We start from the raw sequence: 18,655 nt of genomic DNA on the forward strand, positions 1-18,655 counted from the left end.
GGTGCCGAACTGTAAGGAACCCAACATTACTTTATTTTGGCCAGGAATTATCTCAAGTAGCTATGAAACCACAAGAAAAAAATCTGGAAAGACCCCAAATACATTGAGGTTAAATAACATGCAACCTAACAATGAATCAGCCAACCATGAAATCAAAGAAGAAATTTAACAAAATACATGGAAACCCATAAAAGTGAAAACACAATGGTCCCAAACCTTTGGGATACAGCAAAAGAGGTTCTAAGAGGGACGTATTAGCAATACATGCTTACCTCAAGAAGCAAGAAAAATCTCAAATAAACAACCTAACCTTATACCTAAAGGACCTAGGACAATAGCAACAAATAAAGCCTAAAACCAGCAGAAGGAAGGAAATAATAAAGATTAGAGCAGAAATAAATGATATAGAAACTAAAGAAACAATAGAACAGATCAATGAAACCAGGAGCTGGTTCCTTGAAAAAATTAATAAAATTGATAAACCTCTAGCCAGACTTATCAAAAAGAAAAGAGAGGGGACCCAAATAAACAAAGTCACAAATGAAAGAGGAGAAATAACAACCAACACTACAGAAATACAAACAATTAGAAGAGAATATTATGAAAAATTACATGCCTACAAATTGGACAAGCTAGAAGAAATGGATAAATTCCTAGAAACATATAAACTACCAAACTGAAACAGGAAGAAATAGAAAATTTGAATAGACAGATATCCAGCAAAGATATTGAATCAGTAACCAAAAACTCCCGACAAACAAAAGTCCAGGACCAGATGGCTTCATAGGTGAATTCTACCAAACATTTAAAGAAGAGTTAATGCTTATTCTTCTCAAACTATTCCAAAAAAATAGAAAAGGAAAACTTCCCGATTCATTTTATGAGGCCAGCATTACCCGGATACCAAAACCAGATAAAGACACTACAAAAAAGGAGAACTATAGGCCAATATCTCTGATGAACACAGATGCAAAAATCCCCAATAAAATACTAACAAACCTAATCCAACAATACCTTAAAAAAATCATTCACCACAATCAAGTGGGATTTATTCCTGGGTTACACGGGTGGTTCAATATTCACAAATCAATCAGTGTGATACATCACATTAATAGAAGAAAGGATAAGAATCATATGATCATTTCAATAGATGCAGAAAAAGCATTCGAGAAAGTACAATATTCATTCATGATAAAAACCCTCAACAAAGTATGTTTAGAGGGAACATACCTCAACATAATAAAGGCCATCTATGAAAAACCCACAGCTCATATCATCCTAAATGGGGGAAAACTGAGAGCTTTTCCTCTACAGTCAGAAATAAGACAAGGATGCCCAGTCTCACCACTTTTTTTTTAACATAATACTAGATGTCCTAGCCATAGCAATCAGACAACAAAAAGAAATAAAAGTCATCCAAATCAGCAAGGAAGAAGTCAAATTTCACCATTCGCAGATGACATGATACTCTATGTAGAAAACCCTAAAGATTCCACCAAAAAACTGCTGGAACTGATACAGGAAAGTTGCAAGATACAAAATCAATGTACAGAACTTTGTTGCATTTCTATACACCAATAATAATTCAGCAGAAAGATAAAATAAGGAATCAATCCCATTTACAATTGCACCTAAAATAATAAGATACCTAGGAATAAACATAACCAAAGAGGTGAAAGACCTGTACTCTGAAAACTATAAAACACTGATGAAAGAAATTGAAGATGACACAAAAAATTGGAAAGACAGTCCATGATCATGGATCATAAGAACAAGTATTGTTAAAATATCTATGCTACCCAAAGAAATCTACACATTTAATGCAATCCTTATCAAAATACCAAAAGCATTTTTCATAGAGCCAGAACAAACAATCCTAAAATTTATATGGAACCACAAGAGACCTCAAATAGCCAAAGCAATCTTGGCAAAGCAAAGCAAAGCTGGAGACATCACAATTCCAGACTTCAAGTTATATTACAAAGCTGTAGTGATCAAGACAGTATAGTACTGGCACAGAAATAGACACATAGATCAATAGAACAGAATAGAAAGCCCAGAAATGAATCCACAATTATATGGTCAATTAATCTTCAACAAAGCAGGAAAGAATATTCAATGGTAAAAAGACAGTCTCTTCAACAAGTGGTGTTGGGAAAACTGGACAGCAGCATGCAAACTAATGAAACTGGACCACTTTCTTACACCATACACAAAAATAAATTAAAAAATGGATTAAAGGCCCAAATATGAAACCTGAAACCATAAAAATCCCAGAAGAGAACATGACCAATAACCTCTTTGACATGGGCCATAACAACTTCTTTCTAGATATGTCTCCTGAGGAAACAGGAACAAAAGCAAAAATAAACTATTAGGACCACATCAAAATAAAAAGCTTCTGCAGTCAGCAAAACTAAAAGGCAACCTAAAGAATGGGAGAAGATATTTGCAAATGACATATCCTATAAAGGGTTAGTATCCAAAATATATGAAGAACTTATGAAACTCAACACCCCAAAAATGAATAATCCAATTAAAAAATAGGCGCAAGACATGAATAAACATTTTTCCAAAGAAGACATACAGGTAGTCAACAGACTCATGAACAGATGCTCAACATCACTTATCATCAAGGGAAATGCAAATCAAAACTACAATGAGCTATCCCCTCACATCTTTCAGAATGGCTAAAATCAACAACACAGGAAACAACAGGTGTTGGCGAGGATGTAGAGAAAGGGGAACCCTCTTGCACTGTTGGTGGGAATGCAAACTGGTATAGCCACTCTGGATAACAGTATGGAGGTTCCTCAAAAAGTTAAAAATAGGGGCGCCTGGGTGGCTCAGTCGTTAAGCGGTTGTCTTCAGCTCAGGTCATGATCCTGGGGTCCTGGGATCGAGCCCCGCATGGGGCTCCCTGCTTGGCAGGAAGCCTGCTTCTCCCTCTCCCACTCCCCCTGCTTGTGTTCCCTCTCTGGCTGTGTCTCTCTCTGTCAAATAAATAAATAAAATCTTTAAAAAAAAAGTTAAAAATAGAACTACTCTGATACAGCAATGGCCCTACTATGTATTTACCCAAAGAATACAAAAATACTACTAACTCAAAGGGATACATGAACCCTGATATTTATAGCAGCATTATCTACAATAACCAAATTATGGAAACAGCCCAAGTATCCATTGATTGATGAATGGATAAAGAAGAGATGTTATACACACACACATGCACACACACACATGCGCGCGCGCACACACACACACAGGAATATTACTCAGCCATAAAAAGGAATTAAATCTTACCATTTGCAACAAAGTGGATGGAGCCAGAGTATTATGCTAAGCAAAATAAGTCAGAGAAAGATAAATATCATCGATTTCATGCATATGTGGAATTTAAGAAAGAAAACAAATGAGGAAAGGGAATAATACACACACACAGAGAAAGGCAAACCAAGAAACAGACTCTTCACTATAGAGAACAAACTGATGGTTACGGGGTGGGGGGAGATGGGTGATATAAGTGATGGCAATTAAGGAGGGCACTTGTAATGAGCATCGGGTGATGCATGGAAGCAATGAATCACTATATTGTACACCAGAAACTAATACTACACTGTATGTTAACTAACTGGAATTTAAATAAAAACTAAAAGAAAGAATTACTTGAAATAAAACTATCCATATTGTAGTTAGCAAAAAGTTGTCATGTTTCGGGCACCTGGGTGGCTTAGTCGTTAAGCGTCTGCCTTTGGCTCAGGTCATGGTCCCAGGGTCCTGGGATTGAGTCCCACATCGGGCTCCCTGCTCCACGGGAAGCCTGCTTCTCCCTCTCCCACTCCCCCTGCTTGTGTTCCCTCTCTCGCTGTCTCAAATAAATAAATAAAATCTTAAAAAAAAAAAGTTGTCATATTTCAAAACTTTATGAACTCTATATTTTCTAAATCTGAAACACTAACCATGGTGGTTTTTATGAGCTTACCAATTATATATAATTATATATATATATATATACACATATATATATAGCTTATTATTATGTCAATAGACATCTGGTCAGTAACTCAGTAAAAATTTCTAGAGTGAAGGAAGAAATGCAGCAGAATCACAAAGCACTTTTTTCGGGGGGGGGAACTGAGGGGGTACAGACTCTAGAAGTTCACTCAATAAAAGTTTTGCCACAGGATCATTTTTGAAATCAGTCTAATTTCCTGAAATCTAGAAACAATTTTTGCATATTTTGGTGCTTCATGCTTGTCATTTTCATAAAAATTTAAAATTAAGATTTGAGATTTGAACAAAACTTTACTATTTTACATGTCCTAACCACAGCCTTGCTGGAGCAGATGAGAAGAAAAATGGAAGGTCTGCCTACCTTATTGTGGAAGCAATGGTAGAATGAATTTCAGATTGAATTTGTAAAACAAATACAGAAGGATCATCTGTGGTTTCCAACCTTTGAAAGGATGTGTCCAGCACTTAGCAAGTTGTACCTCTATATTGTTGTATTATAACATGTATTTCACACAGTGCTACTACGTAACTATGCTCATCTTCCAACTTTGCCTACTTTCTTATGAGCACATACCTTGGGGATTAAAGAAACCAGTCATCCAAAATACATTGGGCCTCCCTTCAAATATCCAAGTAGAAAACTGAGCATTTCTTTCCAGAAGTTCAGTAAACCAGAAGCCCAGTGTGGATGAATCCCAGGACACTCTTTTCCAGATCTGAGGTATGCGAGCATCATACATGTTGTCCAGGGCATCTCTCAAATTCTGAAAAAGAGAAAGTTAAAATATAAGAATGAGAAAAACCAACAAAAGAGGGAAATGACAACTGAGATCATAGCTCACCTCACTCATAATGATTGTTCCTTCAATGGCCAATTTTAGATCACTCAGGCTACTGCGAAGGATTGAGATGACTTTTTGCATTCTGTCAATTTCTTGTCTAAGAAATATGTTCATTGAATTAAGATGTCCCATCTTTACCAAACGAGCTTTCACCTTAAAAAAAAAAAAAAGCATACAAGAAAGGAATTTTTTTTAATCATCTGTCATTTCTCTTCCAATGACCTCTCCTTTCTCTATTCTTTTTCTTCCTCTGGATATAGCTCTACTAGGCCAAATGGATTCTAAAATATCTCTTGCAGAACCCAACTTGACATTAAATTCCCCATTTGCAGGCCTCAGAAACTACTGTTCAACTAAAATTGTTTTTATTTCCTACTGATTGTACTTCGTTGATAATTGGAAATGTACTTTAAAAAGCTGAAACAAAACTGTACCTTTTTTCCCTTTCAAATGATTAAGTGCTAAGTGTCAGTTAAATATTCTTTTGCAGGGGCACCTGGGTGGCTCAGTTGGTTGAGCGACTGCCTTCGGCTCAGGTCATGATCCTGGAGTCCCGGGATCGAGTCCCGCATCAGGCTCCCTGCTCGGCGGGGGGTCTGCTTCTCCCTCTGACCCTCTTCCCTCTCGTGCTCTCTGTCTCTCATTCTCTCTCTCAAATAAATAAATAGAATCTTTAAAAAAATATATTCTTTTGCAATCTAACCTTTGTAAGAGTACAGTTTGGCATGTTTTTTTCATAATGCTTACAGAGTCGTTATTAGAAATGTCACAGAAATTTAATACGGCCAAAATCTTTACAGAGCAGTAACCAATGAATGACTGGTTGCAGCTTCCTAAGATCATTGTTGCCCTGGTTAGTGTGACTAAAGAGAGCCTTTCCTAATCTAATCAATAAAAATATTTGACTTTGTGTGAGAGCCATTAAGCACCTGTCATTTGTTCCTTTTGGTATATCATTTATTGACCATTTTGAAGAGATCAATATAAAAGCATCTGGTCTGGGAATAATAAAATATAACAATTATTGGAAAATAAGCCAATATATATATACATTTGAATTTAGTGACCTATGCCCAAGAAAAGATTGACTATGGATATTGGCAAGAACTCATACAGAGATCTGAACTTTCTGCTGGCCACAATCAAAGAGATACCAGTATAGAAGGGGTAAGGATAGGCATATGGAGTGGGAGAGAATTTAGAGAAATGTACCAGTCCACCAAATCACCAGAAAGCCAATCAACTGTAGGCTTCTCTGCTGGAAATGCTCACGGCCCCTTCTTGAGTCATGGAATGTTAGAAACGATAGGCTTCAGGCTCATGTGGACCATCGTCCTCATTTTCCAGAACAGGTTTGCTAGCATAATGCTGAAGCATCCCCCTCAACAATAGACACCTCTGCTTTCCTGCAGTTGGGCCACTTCTAATGAGTTAGGGATGAAGAGGGGAAGCACAAACTTGGGGAATCAGTGTGGGATATACAAAACTGAACATCCAGGGTGGGAATATCTGGGCAGGTAGAGCAAATGATATTGCAATCCCAGTCAAACATGCCGGTGGAGGTCCCTAACCCAGTCACTGTACCAACTTCCAGGCATTCTCCTAAATTCCTGGTTCTAGAACTTACATTTTTGCAGGCTCTACCTCCTCATTCTCATTTCGAGCCCCTCAGCCTCCAGTGGCTGAATAGCATATATATCACCCCCTTTAAATCATGACTACTCTGGGCGCCTGGGTGGCTCAGATGGTTAAGCGTCTGCCTTCGGCTCAGGTCATGATCTCAGGGTCCTGGGATCGAGTCCCGCATCGGGCTCCCTGCTCCTTGGGAGCCTGTTTCTCCCTCTGCCTTTCTCTCTCGCTCTGTCTCTCATGAATAAAAAAAAAAAAAAAAAAAAAAAAAATCTTAAAAAAAAAAAAAAAATTTTAAATCATGACTACTCTGTAGAAATTCACAATGAAGGAAAAAGGAAATTATGGAAATACTTTTGCAACTTCCACAAGTGAGAAATTAAGCCCAGGTATTGGCTACAGTGTCACATCAATAGCCCAGGTACCTTTTAGTATGCTAACAGCCCCAAACAAATCACCTTGCCCTACTTACAGTTTTAAACAAGAAACTTCTTTTGCAATAGAGACATGCTTAGGAAAAACTTAAACTCTTGAAAATCTAATCTTCGTACTGATTTTATTTTGAATATGGTTATTGTTCCAGCCTAAAATTATCTTTTTATTAATAAGATGAAAGATTTGCTGCAGTCTTACATAGGATTTTCATTATGTTTCTGGGACCAGGTAGTCTCTTCTTGAGTAATGTGGCTCCGTTTTTACTATGGAAGTCAATAGTGTAATTATATTTCAATTTACAAAATTCACTTTACAGCCACATTTTCAAGAACACATCTCTCTCTTCTATGAAATAAAGGACACTAAAAGGTAAGTGATCTTGGAAGAGGAAGCAGTTTTAGATGCCTCAGTACAAACTCCTTCCCATTTAGCAAACTACTTAGTGACATCCCTCACATTCAGTCCCTGCTAGAATATTGCCAGAACAGAGAACTTGGGGAAGTGGCCCTGACCAAGCCTGGATAGCTCAAATTATCCCAAGGCCCTGGACCCCTCCTCGGGTAATACCAACCTGTGGTCTAGTCAACCAGAGTGAGTTTTATCTCACCTTCACATGCCAGGTTTTAAAATATTTTAAGGCAGGTTTTATGCCTCATCTGTCTCCTGAAGATCACTTACACTATGTATCCATTAAAAAAAAATGTTTTACCCCCTACTATAATTATCTCTATGTGAAGCAATGGATTTCAGTATCTTGGCCAAATGCCTTGGTACCCATTTACATAGCAGAGGTAAAAACTGTTTTAAGAAGCAAGAAAATGTTTCTTATTGTTGAGGGTACCCATTGCAGTGGGAGGCCTGTAGCTCAAGCAGCCTCGGGGTCCCCAACTGACAAGTTCATTTTTCCCAAACTTGAGGATGCAAGTCAGGGTAGACACAAAACCATAGTTATACCAGCACTAGGGCATTAGCCTCTCACTTCTTGGTTGAAGAGCTACACTTGACTCAGTCCCATCTGGGACTCTCTGACCATCAGCAGTGAGGAGTGGAGGCTGAGAACAGGAGAGAGGAGGCCCTGGATGACCAGAAGACACAACCCTGTCTTCTTGCATGAAGAAGGAGGCCAAGTTGAAGGACCTTTCGCAGAACTTTTAACCGTCCAGAAATTTTACCACAATTAAAGTGTTTTTTAGATCAGCAGTTCTCAAAGACCCCTGCAGACCCTGAGATCCTTTCAGGGGGTCCACAAAGTTGCACGTTTTTCATAGTAATACTAAGACATCACTTAACTTTTTAACTCCTCTTCTCTCAGGAGTGTACAGTGAAGTTTTCCAGAGCTACGTGACATGTGGTATCACAACAGATCGAATGCAGAAGCAGATAGGAAAATCTACCTGCCTTCTGTTAAAAAAGGCATTAAAGAGATTTGCAAAAAATGTAAAACAATCCCACTATTCTCAATAAATTTTTTTGTCTTGGAAAACATACTTTTTTTTTAATAAAAATGTTATTTGTGTTAACATGTAGTGGGGTTTATTACTGTTATTTTACAATAAATTAATACAGACTTTTGAAATGTGTCGGTTTAAATTTATGATACATTAAATATCAGTAGTTATAACCCACATAAATAAAAGCTATTTGGGGTCCTCAGTCATTTTGTAAAGGGGTTTTGAGGTTAAAAATATTTTGAGAAAAACCGATTTAGGTTAATAGGCAAATAACTGGGAGGTTAAAGAAGTAGAAAATTATTGCCATCCACATGGGGAGTGAATTCATTTAAATGGCTTGCTTTCCTGGCTGGGAGGATTGAGAGACTAGAAGGGGGGAGCAGAAGACAAAAACAAGGAGTGAGTTTAAAGAATGGACAAAGCAGGCTTGGGTGAAAGAGGTGGAGAGATGTTTCCAGCCTACAGGCGTAAGATGTCTGGGGATGCAAAGATAGAGGAATACAAAGATGGGAAAAGATAGAGAAAAGGTGATTGAAAGAGAACATGGAGTAGGAGACGGATGGAGAAAGGTGTCAGGAAAAGTGCAGATCATAGTTTGCAAGATGCTTGAGAAGGGCCAAGGAAGAGAAGACCACAAGGTTAAAAGAAAGAGTTGCAAAGGAAGTGGGAATGAACAGAGCAGGGAGGGAGTGAAACTTACTGTCCCAGGACCATGCTAGGTTTTGTGGAACCCAAAGATAGCCCTGTACACACCAGGGGCAAAGTGTGTAGCTTACCTCGTGAGGAATGTAATCAGGAGGCAGTTTGCTCAGCATATCTTCAGATAATCTATAAACGATGGCTTCCCGGGTCTCTCCCACACCGCCTCCACTCTCTTTGGGTTGAATGTTGGTAATTGTTTCAAGAACAGCAGAAGCAGTGTTACTCTGATACCTGATAAAAGAGTGAACTTTTCAGAATGTAGCAAGGAAATGTACGTTCAGAGATAATTATCAAAGCTAAAATGAACTGATAAGATCACTTAAAGCCAGATAGAAAAAAGAGGGGGGAAAAGGAAACTTTACCATCAACCCACAGGAATGAAAAAAACTAGAGACCCATTCTACTGCCTCCTAACAAGACATCAAGAACATCACAGAAAAGAAAGGCTTTCCATCTTCAGGGAAAGAGATTCCACAAATGTCCTTGGTAATCCAAAGCAGTACTATCCAATTTTGCTTGTCACTAGCCTACAAACCTCATGTTGGACAATGAACACAACTCTTTTTATTCTCCCCCAGTTATAGACTGGTCATAAGAATCTATAATTACATGACAATTTGTTAGATCAAAGAGGATCACTCATATTTCTTCTATGAATTACACATTATTAAAATTTCTTTGGTATTTTCTGTTTTGTTTTCTCACTTTCCCACTTTTGTTTTATGATTTCCAAAGTAATCTATTGGCATCCATCTGTTCCACTTGTCTAAATGCAGCCACCCATATTTAAAATCCATGCATCCAATAAAGATTTATTATGTACCAGGCACTGAGCTAGGTGCTACAATATGGTCCAGGTAAACAGATCCTTGCCTTGGTGCCCCTCTCTATCTAGTGAAAGAGGGGTGCGTTTGTCAATACAACTGTAATACATGCTTTGGAGGAAAAGAACAGGATGCTTTAAAAGAGAGTAATCCGTCTGTATCTCTCTCTTGTTTTTGTTCTCACTCTCTAGATCTCTTCTGGGTCAACCAGATGCTCTGAGAGGCACAAATGTAGCTTTTGTCTTGAAGTAGCTAGGTCTCGACACACAGATGGTGTGTGTGCATGAGTGTGAGAGTCAGCAGGATAGTAAAGTCCCCTACTATTATTGTATTGTATTGTATTGTACTATCGTTCTATTGTTGTATTGCTGTCAATTTCTCCCTTTTGGTCTGTTAGTATTTGCTTTATATATTTAGGTGCTCCTATGTTGGGTACACAAATATTTATAAATGTTGTATCTTCTTGTTGATTTGACCCTTTTATCATTATTTAATGACCCTCTTTGTCTTTTATCACAGTCTTTGTTTAAAAGTGTATTTTGTCTGATATAACTACCCAAGTTTTCTTTCAGTTTCCATTTACCTGAAACATCATTTTTCATTCCTTCACTTTCAGTCTGTGCATGTCCTTACATTTGAAGAGAGTCTCTTGTAGGCAATATGGGTCTTTATTTTTGTTTTTGTTTTTTTTGTTTTGTTTTGTTTTGTTTTTTAAATCCATTCAGCCAGTCTATGTTTTTGATTGGAGAATTTAGCCCATTTACATTTGAAGTAATTATTACTAGGTATGTGCTCAATACTATTTTGTTCATTGTTTTCTGACTGTTCTTTAGTTCTTTTCTATTCTTTTTTTCTTCTCCTGCTCTTCCCTTGTGGCTTGATGACTTTCTGTAGTGTTTGATGACTTTCTGTAGTGTTATGGTTAGATTCCTTTCCTATTATCTTTTGTGTATCTACTATAGACTTTTGCTTTGTTAACCATGAGGTTCACATATAACAGCCTATAAATATAACAGCCTATTTTAAGTTGATAGCAAATATGTAAATAGACATTTTCACAGGAAGACTGAGGTGTGTTTTAGTCCACTGTGTGTGCCACGCCTTGGGGGTGGCAACGTATCGAGAACTGTGGCTCCAATTGTTTCGGGCCTGTGGGGCCCAGAAATGCAAGCCTCCTTGGCTACCAGGGCCAGGCATGCAAGGGACGTCCTCTGTGTGGGCTGCATGTGTCTACTGGCTTTAGCAGGGCCACAGGAGGCACTGGGGTTGGGACACTCCCACCAGAACTAGTAAGGCAGAGGGAGAACACAAAACTGGTGTGAACAAGTACCTCCATCCCTGGCAAGAGTCCCAACAGGTTCCTGACCCTCTAGCAGAGGCCTTAAGATTAGCAAATGAATCTCCTTCACATATGATCTAAGTGCTTTTCAAACTGCTGAGTCCCAGGGGTGAGTGAGTCTGCACATGAGCCCTGTAACAGCAGGATCTTAATTCCCTACAGCCCTTTGGGGTTATCTCCTAGATATAAGCCCCACTGGTTTTCAAAACCAGACATTTTGGGGGCTTGACTCTCTGGTACAGGTCTCAAGGGTTGGAGTTCCTGATGTGGGGCACAATCCCCTTGCTTCCCAAGGAGAAGTTCTGTATTTATGAGATCCCTCCCAGTTATATGTCACTGTGCCAGGGGTGAGGTTTCAGGTGAGATGACATTTCTGCCTCTCCTACCCACCTTGATGTAGCCCTTTTATACTTCACTATGGAGCAGTTGCTCAGTTAGTTTTCAGGTCTTTTTCAGAAGGAATTTTTCCCTATGTAGCTGTAGATATGGTGTGTCTGTGGGAGGAATTTAGTTCAAGATATTCCTATGCTGCTAACTTGAACTGCCTCTTCCTGTGAATTCTTAATTCACCAGGTTTGTTGCATTAATTAACACTCATTCATATTACCTATATGAATTTAAAATCCTCAAGCTAGAAATTTATTTTAAGGTGTTTCCAGGAAGTTTCAGGTGGCAGCTAGTTGAACCAACACACACCTTTCCTGGAATAATATGCCTACAACCAGGTCTCAAAGAATCCAACAGTTAATTTCCAATAGACATGAGTTCACAGTCAAAAGTTAAAAATTCATAAAGAAACAAAGCAGGAGCTCTTGCTCTGAGCAAGAGCCAGTAGAAACAACAGAAAGCAGAACCAGACCTGCAAAGATCATAGATAATAAATTTTCAGATGCACATTATGAAGATGTTTTTACTGTATCAGAGAATAAAAAAGGATGATTGAAAATATAAGTATGAAACAGGAAACTCTAAACATGAATAGCATATGTGAAAAAGAGCCAAATAGAACTTTTAGAAATTTTAAAAAATATTAAAATTGAAAAACAGTATTAGTTTTTTTATTGCTGCTATAACAAATTACCACAAAGTAAGTGTCTTGGGGTGCCCGGGTGGCTCAGTCAGCTAAGCATCTGACTCTTGATTTCAGTTCAGGTCATGATCTCAGGGTCGTGGGACTGAGCCCAGCATCAAGTTCCATGCTCAGCGTGGAGTCTGCTTGAGAATCTTTCTCTCCCTCTCCCTCTGCCCCTCCCCCCACTTGTGCCCTCTCTCTCTGTAAAAAAATAAAATCTTTTTAAAAAGTAAGTGTCTTAAAACAACATAAATTTATTATCTTACAGTTCTGTAGTTAATAAGTCTGACATAGGTCTCATTGGGCTAAAATCAAAATGTCAGCAAGGCTGAGTTCCTTTCTGTAGGCTATTGGGTAAGATTCATTTCCTTGCTCATTTGAGTTGTTAGCAGAATCCACTTTCTTACTGAGGTCCCCAATTCCTTGCTAGCTGTCCATGACAATGGCAAGTCAAGTCCCTCTCTCACTTTGCATCTTTCCTCCTGCTTCCATTTCATCTCTCTGACCCACACTTCTGTTTCCATCTCCCACTAGTTCATGTGATTAAATTGGGCCTACTTTGATAATCTAGGATAACGTTCCCATCCCAGGATCCTTACCCTTAAGAATATCTGTAAAGTCCTTTGTGCCACATAAGGTAACATTTATACAGGTTCTGGGGATTAGGATGTGGATATCTTTGAGGGTTCATTATTCTGCCTACCATAAAAGTTAACAATGAGTCAAACAGCAGATTAGATTCAACCAAGTAAAGAATTAAGAAACTGGAAAATAGATCTGAAGACATTATGTAGAATGGTGCAGAGGAAAACAAATGGGAAATATGAAAGAGAGGTTAAAAGACATATAGGATAGAGTGATAAGTTCTAACGTACATCTCAGGAGAGCTTCAGAAAAATAGAAGAGAGAAAATAAAAAAGAAATAATAAGGGATGAAATAACAACTGGGGATTGATGAAAGAGTTGAATTCAGTGCCTCCTAAGTAGTATGAACAAACAAACAAACAAATAAATAGAAATCCAGATGTAAACATATCATAATGAAACTGTAAAACACCAAAAACAAAGTGAATATCTTAAAAGCAACCAGAGAGAAAAACAGACTATCTAGAAAGAAATGACAGTAAGACTGATGGCCAATCCTCAACAGCAGTGTTGGAAGCCAGAAGAAAATGGAAAAGTGTGTTGCACATGTGAGGATAAAATAACTACAAACCAAGAATTGTATATACCAAGCAAAATTATCTTTCAAGAAGGAAGGCAGGACAAAAGATTTAAATAGATATTTCACAAAAAAGCTATATTAATGGCCAATAAACACATGAAAAGATGCTCATCATTTATTAGAAAAATGCAAATTAAAACCAGAGTGAGATATCACTTCACACCTACAAAAATGATTATAATAAAAAACAGACAATAACAAGCATTGGCAAGAATGTGGAGAAACGGGGGGGGCGGAGCAAGATGGCGGAGGAGTAGGAGACCTGGATTTCGTCTGATCTCAGGAATTCAGCTGGATAGGGATCAAACCATTTTGAACACCTACAAACTCAACAGGAGATCGAAGAAAAGAATAGCAACAACTCTCTGAACAGAAAAGTGACCATTTTCTGGAAGGTAGGACATGCGGAGAAGTGAATCCAAGGCGATATTCAGGAGGATAGATGGCGGGGGAAGGGGCCTCTGTTGGCTGCTTCTGGCAAGTGATAGAGCCGCAGAGCACAAAATCGGAACTTTTAGGAATTGGCTCTGCTGAGGGACGTCACTCCAGTGGCTAAGCGAGGGGTGGAACCCTCACTGGGACAGTGTGGTCTCAGGATGCTCAGGGTCACAGAAAGACCGGGGGTGCCTGAGTGAGGCAGAGCTCCCAGGTGTTGGAGCGGGGAAGCCGGCTGCAGAGACGGAGCCGAGGCGTGGGCTCTCAGCTCGGGGTTGCCATAAACCATGATCCACAGCACAGTCGGGCCACTGCTCCTCCAGCAGGGACCCAACAAGCGGCAGATCCAGGGAGACTCCCCTTCCTCCCCTGGGAGGAGTGGCGCAGGAGCGCACCGCAGGGATCTGCTGGGTTTGGAGACTCCACATGGGGTCGGGTGCCAGAGATAGAAATGCGCAGTCACTGGCCGGGTGAGCACGGAGTGCGGCCAGAGACCGGATAGACGGGAGTGACTGACTGCTTTTCTCTGGGGGTGCCCTGAGGAGCAGGGCCCCGAGTTCTCAGCTCCTCCGGGGTGGAGATTGGGAGGCTGCCATTTTCACTCTCGGCCTCCAAAGCTGTACGGAAAGCTTGCAGGAAACAAAAGCTCCCGAGAGCAAACCCGAGCAGATTACTTAGTCCAGACCGGGCAAGGGTGGGGCAATTCTGCCTCCGGCAAAGACATTTGTAAACCACGGCAACAGGCCCCTCCCCCCAGAAGATCAGCGAGAACAGCCAGCCAAGACCAAGTTTACCGATCAATGAGAACGGCAGAACTCCAGCGCTAGGGGACTACTGCACATAGAATTCATGGCTTTTTTACCATGATTCTTTAGTCTTTCAAAGTTAATTTTTTTTTAACTGTCTTTTTTTTTTTTTTGAATTTTTCTTTTTCCCTTTTTCAACCAACATCTTATCAATCCCTTTTTTAAAAAAACATTTTTATTTTTCATTTTTAGAGTCATATTCTATCCCTTCATAGTAGTTACCCATATTTTTGGCATATATATATAAGTTGTTCTCGCTTTAAAATTTTGAGATAGTTTCTTCTAACAGATCAAAATATACCCTAAATCTCTAGTGTATGGTTTTGTTCTACTCTCCTGCCTGATCACATTCTCTCCCTTTTTTTTCCCTTTCTTTTTCTTTTAATCCTCTTTTCTTTTTTCAAACTTCTTATCAATTCCTTTTATAAAATTTTTTTATAATTTTCATCTTTACAGTCATATTCCATCCCTTCATCATATCAACCCTTATTTTTGTACATATATAAGTTTTTCTTTCTTTAAAATTTTGAGAGGCACTATCTTCTAACAGACCAAAATACACCCAAAATCTAGTGTGTGGCACTGATCTATGCACCAGCCTGATCATATTTGATCATATTCTGGTTTTTTGTTTTGTTTTGTTTTGTTCTGTTTTTTTTTTGTTTTTGTTTTTGTTTTTATCTTTTTATTTTTATTATTTATTTATTTATTTATTTTTTGCTTTTTCTTTTTTCTTTCTTTCCCTTTCTTTTTCCCCCGGCTTCAGGTCTTTTCTGATTTGTTTAGAGTATATTTTCTGGGGAGATTGTTACCCTGTTAGCATTTTGTTCTCTCATTAATCTATTCTCCTCTGCACAAAATGACAAGATGGAAAAATATCTCAACAAAAAGAACAAGAGGTAGTACCGACTGCCAGGGACCTACTCAATACGGACATTAGTACGATGTCAGATCTAGAGTTCAGAATCATCACTTTAAAGATACTAGCTGGGCTTGAAAAAAGCATGGAAGTTATTAGAGAAACCCTTTCTGGAGAAATAAAAGAACTAAAATCTAACCAAGTCGAAATCAAAAAGGCTATTAATGAGGTGCAATAAAAAATGGGGGTGCTACCTGCTAGGATAAATGAGGCAGAAGAGAGAATTAGTGATATAGAAGACCAAATGATGGAAAATAAAGAAGCTGAGAAAAAGAGAGATCAACAACTACTGGATCACCAGGGCAGAATTCGAGAGCTAAGCGATACCATAAGACAAAACAACATTAGAATAATTGGGATCCCAGAAGAAGAAGAAAGAGAGAGAGGGGCAGAAGGTATATTGGAGCAAATTATAGCAGAGAACTTCCCTAATTTGGGGAAGGAAACACACATCAAAATCCAGGAGGCACAGAGAACCCCTCTTAAAATCAATAAGAATAGGTCAACACCCAACATCTAATAGTAAAACTTACGAGTCTCAGAGACAAAGAGAAAATCCTGAAAGCAGCTCGGGAGAAGAGATATGTAACCTACAAGGGTAGAAACATTAGATTGGCAACAGACCTATCCACAGAGACCTGGCAGGCCAGAAAGGACTAGCAGGATATATTCAGAGCACTAAACAAGAAAAATAAGCAGCCAAGAATACTATATCCAGTTAGGCTGTCATTGAAAATAGAAGGAGAAATAAAAAGCTTCCAGGACAAACAAAAAACTAAAGGAATTTGCAAACACAAAACCAGCCCTACAAGAAATATTGAAAGGGGTCCTCTAAGCAAAGAGAGAGCCTAAAAGCAACATAGACCAGAAAGGAACACAGACAATATACAGTAACAGTCACCCTACAGGCAATACAATGGCACTAAATTCTTATCTTTCAATAGTTACCCTGCATGTAAATGGGCTAAATGCCCCAATCAAAAGACACAGGCTCTCAGATTGGATTAAAAAGACAAGACCCATCGATATGCTGTCTGCAAGAGACTCATTTTAGACCCAAAGACACCGCCAGATTTAAAGTGAGGGGGTGGAAAACCATTTACCATGCTCATGGACACCAAAAGAAAGCTGGGGTGGCAATCCTTATATCAGACAAATTAGATTTTAAACCAAAGACTGTAATAAGAGATGAGGAAGGACACTATATCCTACTTAAAGGATCTATCCAACAAGAAGATCTAACAATTGTAAATATCTATGCCCCTAACATGGGAGCAGCCAATTATATAAGGCAATTAATAACAAAAGCAAAGAAACACATTGACAACAATACAATAATAGTGGGGGACTTTAACACCCCCCCTCACTGAAATGGACAGATCATCTAAGCAAATGATCAACAAGGAAATAAAGACTTTAAATGACACACTGAACCAAATAGACTTCATGACATATTCAGAACATTCCATCCCAAAGCAACAGAGTACACATTCTTCTCTAGTGCCCATGGAACATTCTCCAGAATAGATCACATCCTAGGTCATAAATCAGGTCTCAACCGGTACCAAAAGATTGGGATCATTCCCTGCCTATTTTCAGACCACAATGCTTTGAAACTAGAGCTCAATCACGAGAGGAAAGTTGGAAAGAACTCAAATACATGGAAGTTAAAGAGCATCCTACTAAAGAATGAATGAGTCAACCAGGAAATTAAAGAAGAATTAAAAAAATCATGGAAACCAATGAAAATGAAAACACAACTGTTCAAAATCTTTGGGATGCAGCAAAAGCAGTCCTAAGAGGAAAGTATATAGCAATACAAGCCTTTCTCAAGAAACAAGAAAGGTCTCAAGTACACAACCTAACCCTACACCTAAAGGAGCTGGAGAAAGAACAGCAAATAAAGCCTAAACCCAGCAGGAGAAGAGAAATAATAAAGATCAGAGCAGAAATCAATGAAATAGAAACCAAAAGAACAGTAGAACAGATCAACAAAATTAGGAGCTGGCTCTTTGAAAGAATTAACAAGATTGATAAACCCCTGGCCAGACTTATCAAAAAGAAAAGAGAAATGACCCAAATCAACAAAATCATGAATGAAAGAGGAGAGATTACAACCAACACCAAAGAAATACAAACAATCATAAGAACATATTATGAGCAACTGTATGCCAGCAAATTAGATAACCTGGAAGAAATGGATGCATTCCTAGAGATGTATCAACTACCAAAACTGAACCAGGAAGAAACAGAAAACCTGAACAGACCTATAACCACTAAGGAAATTGAAGCAGTCATCAAAAATCTCCCAACAAACAAAAGCCCAGGGCCAGATGGCTTCCCAGGGGAATTCTACCAAACATTTCAAGAAGAATTAATACCTATTCTTCTGAAACTGTTCCAAAAAATAGAAATGGAAGGAAAACTTCCAAACTCGTTTTATGAGGCCAGCATTACCTTGATCCCCAAACCAGACAAATACCCCACCAAAAAGGAGAATTACAGACCAATATCCTTGATGAACATGGATGCAAAAATTCTCACCAAAATACTAGCCAATAGGATCCAACAGTACATTAAAAGGATTATTCACCACGACCAAGTGGGATTTCTCCCTGGGCTGCAAGGTTGGTTCAACATCTGCAAATCAATCAACGTGATACAATACATTAACAAAAGAAAGAACAAGAATCATATGATCCTCTCAATAGATGCAGAAAAAGCATTTGACAAAGTACAGCAACCTTTCTTGATCAAAACTCTTCAGAGTATAGGGATCGAGGGTACATACTTCCATATCATAAAAGCCATCTGTGAAAAACCTACAGCAAATATCATTCTCAATGGGGAAAAACTGAGAGCTTTCCCCCTAAGGTCAGGAACACAGCAGGGATGTCCACTATCACCACTGCTATTCAACATAGTATTAGAAGTCCTAGCAAAAAAAAAAAAAAAAAAAAAA

At 38.7% G+C, this 18,655-nt stretch overlaps 1 protein-coding gene across 1 annotated transcript in view; it reads right to left on the reverse strand.

Moving 5' to 3' along the window:
• Positions 1–18,655, reverse strand: part of DNAH8 (dynein axonemal heavy chain 8) — a 385,593-nt gene that overhangs the window by 20,466 nt on the left and 346,472 nt on the right. Inside the window, exons 88-90 of the mRNA XM_021684619.2 lie at positions 9,148–9,304; positions 4,857–5,009; positions 4,589–4,778 (exon numbers count right to left, since the gene is read on the reverse strand). Of these exons, the coding sequence (XP_021540294.2) occupies positions 4,589–4,778; positions 4,857–5,009; positions 9,148–9,304 (500 nt within the window). The remainder of the gene's footprint in view (positions 1–4,588; positions 4,779–4,856; positions 5,010–9,147; positions 9,305–18,655) is intronic.

Source organism: Neomonachus schauinslandi, chromosome 8 (genome assembly GCF_002201575.2).
Source record: "Neomonachus schauinslandi chromosome 8, ASM220157v2, whole genome shotgun sequence".
NCBI lineage: Eukaryota > Metazoa > Chordata > Mammalia > Carnivora > Phocidae > Neomonachus > Neomonachus schauinslandi.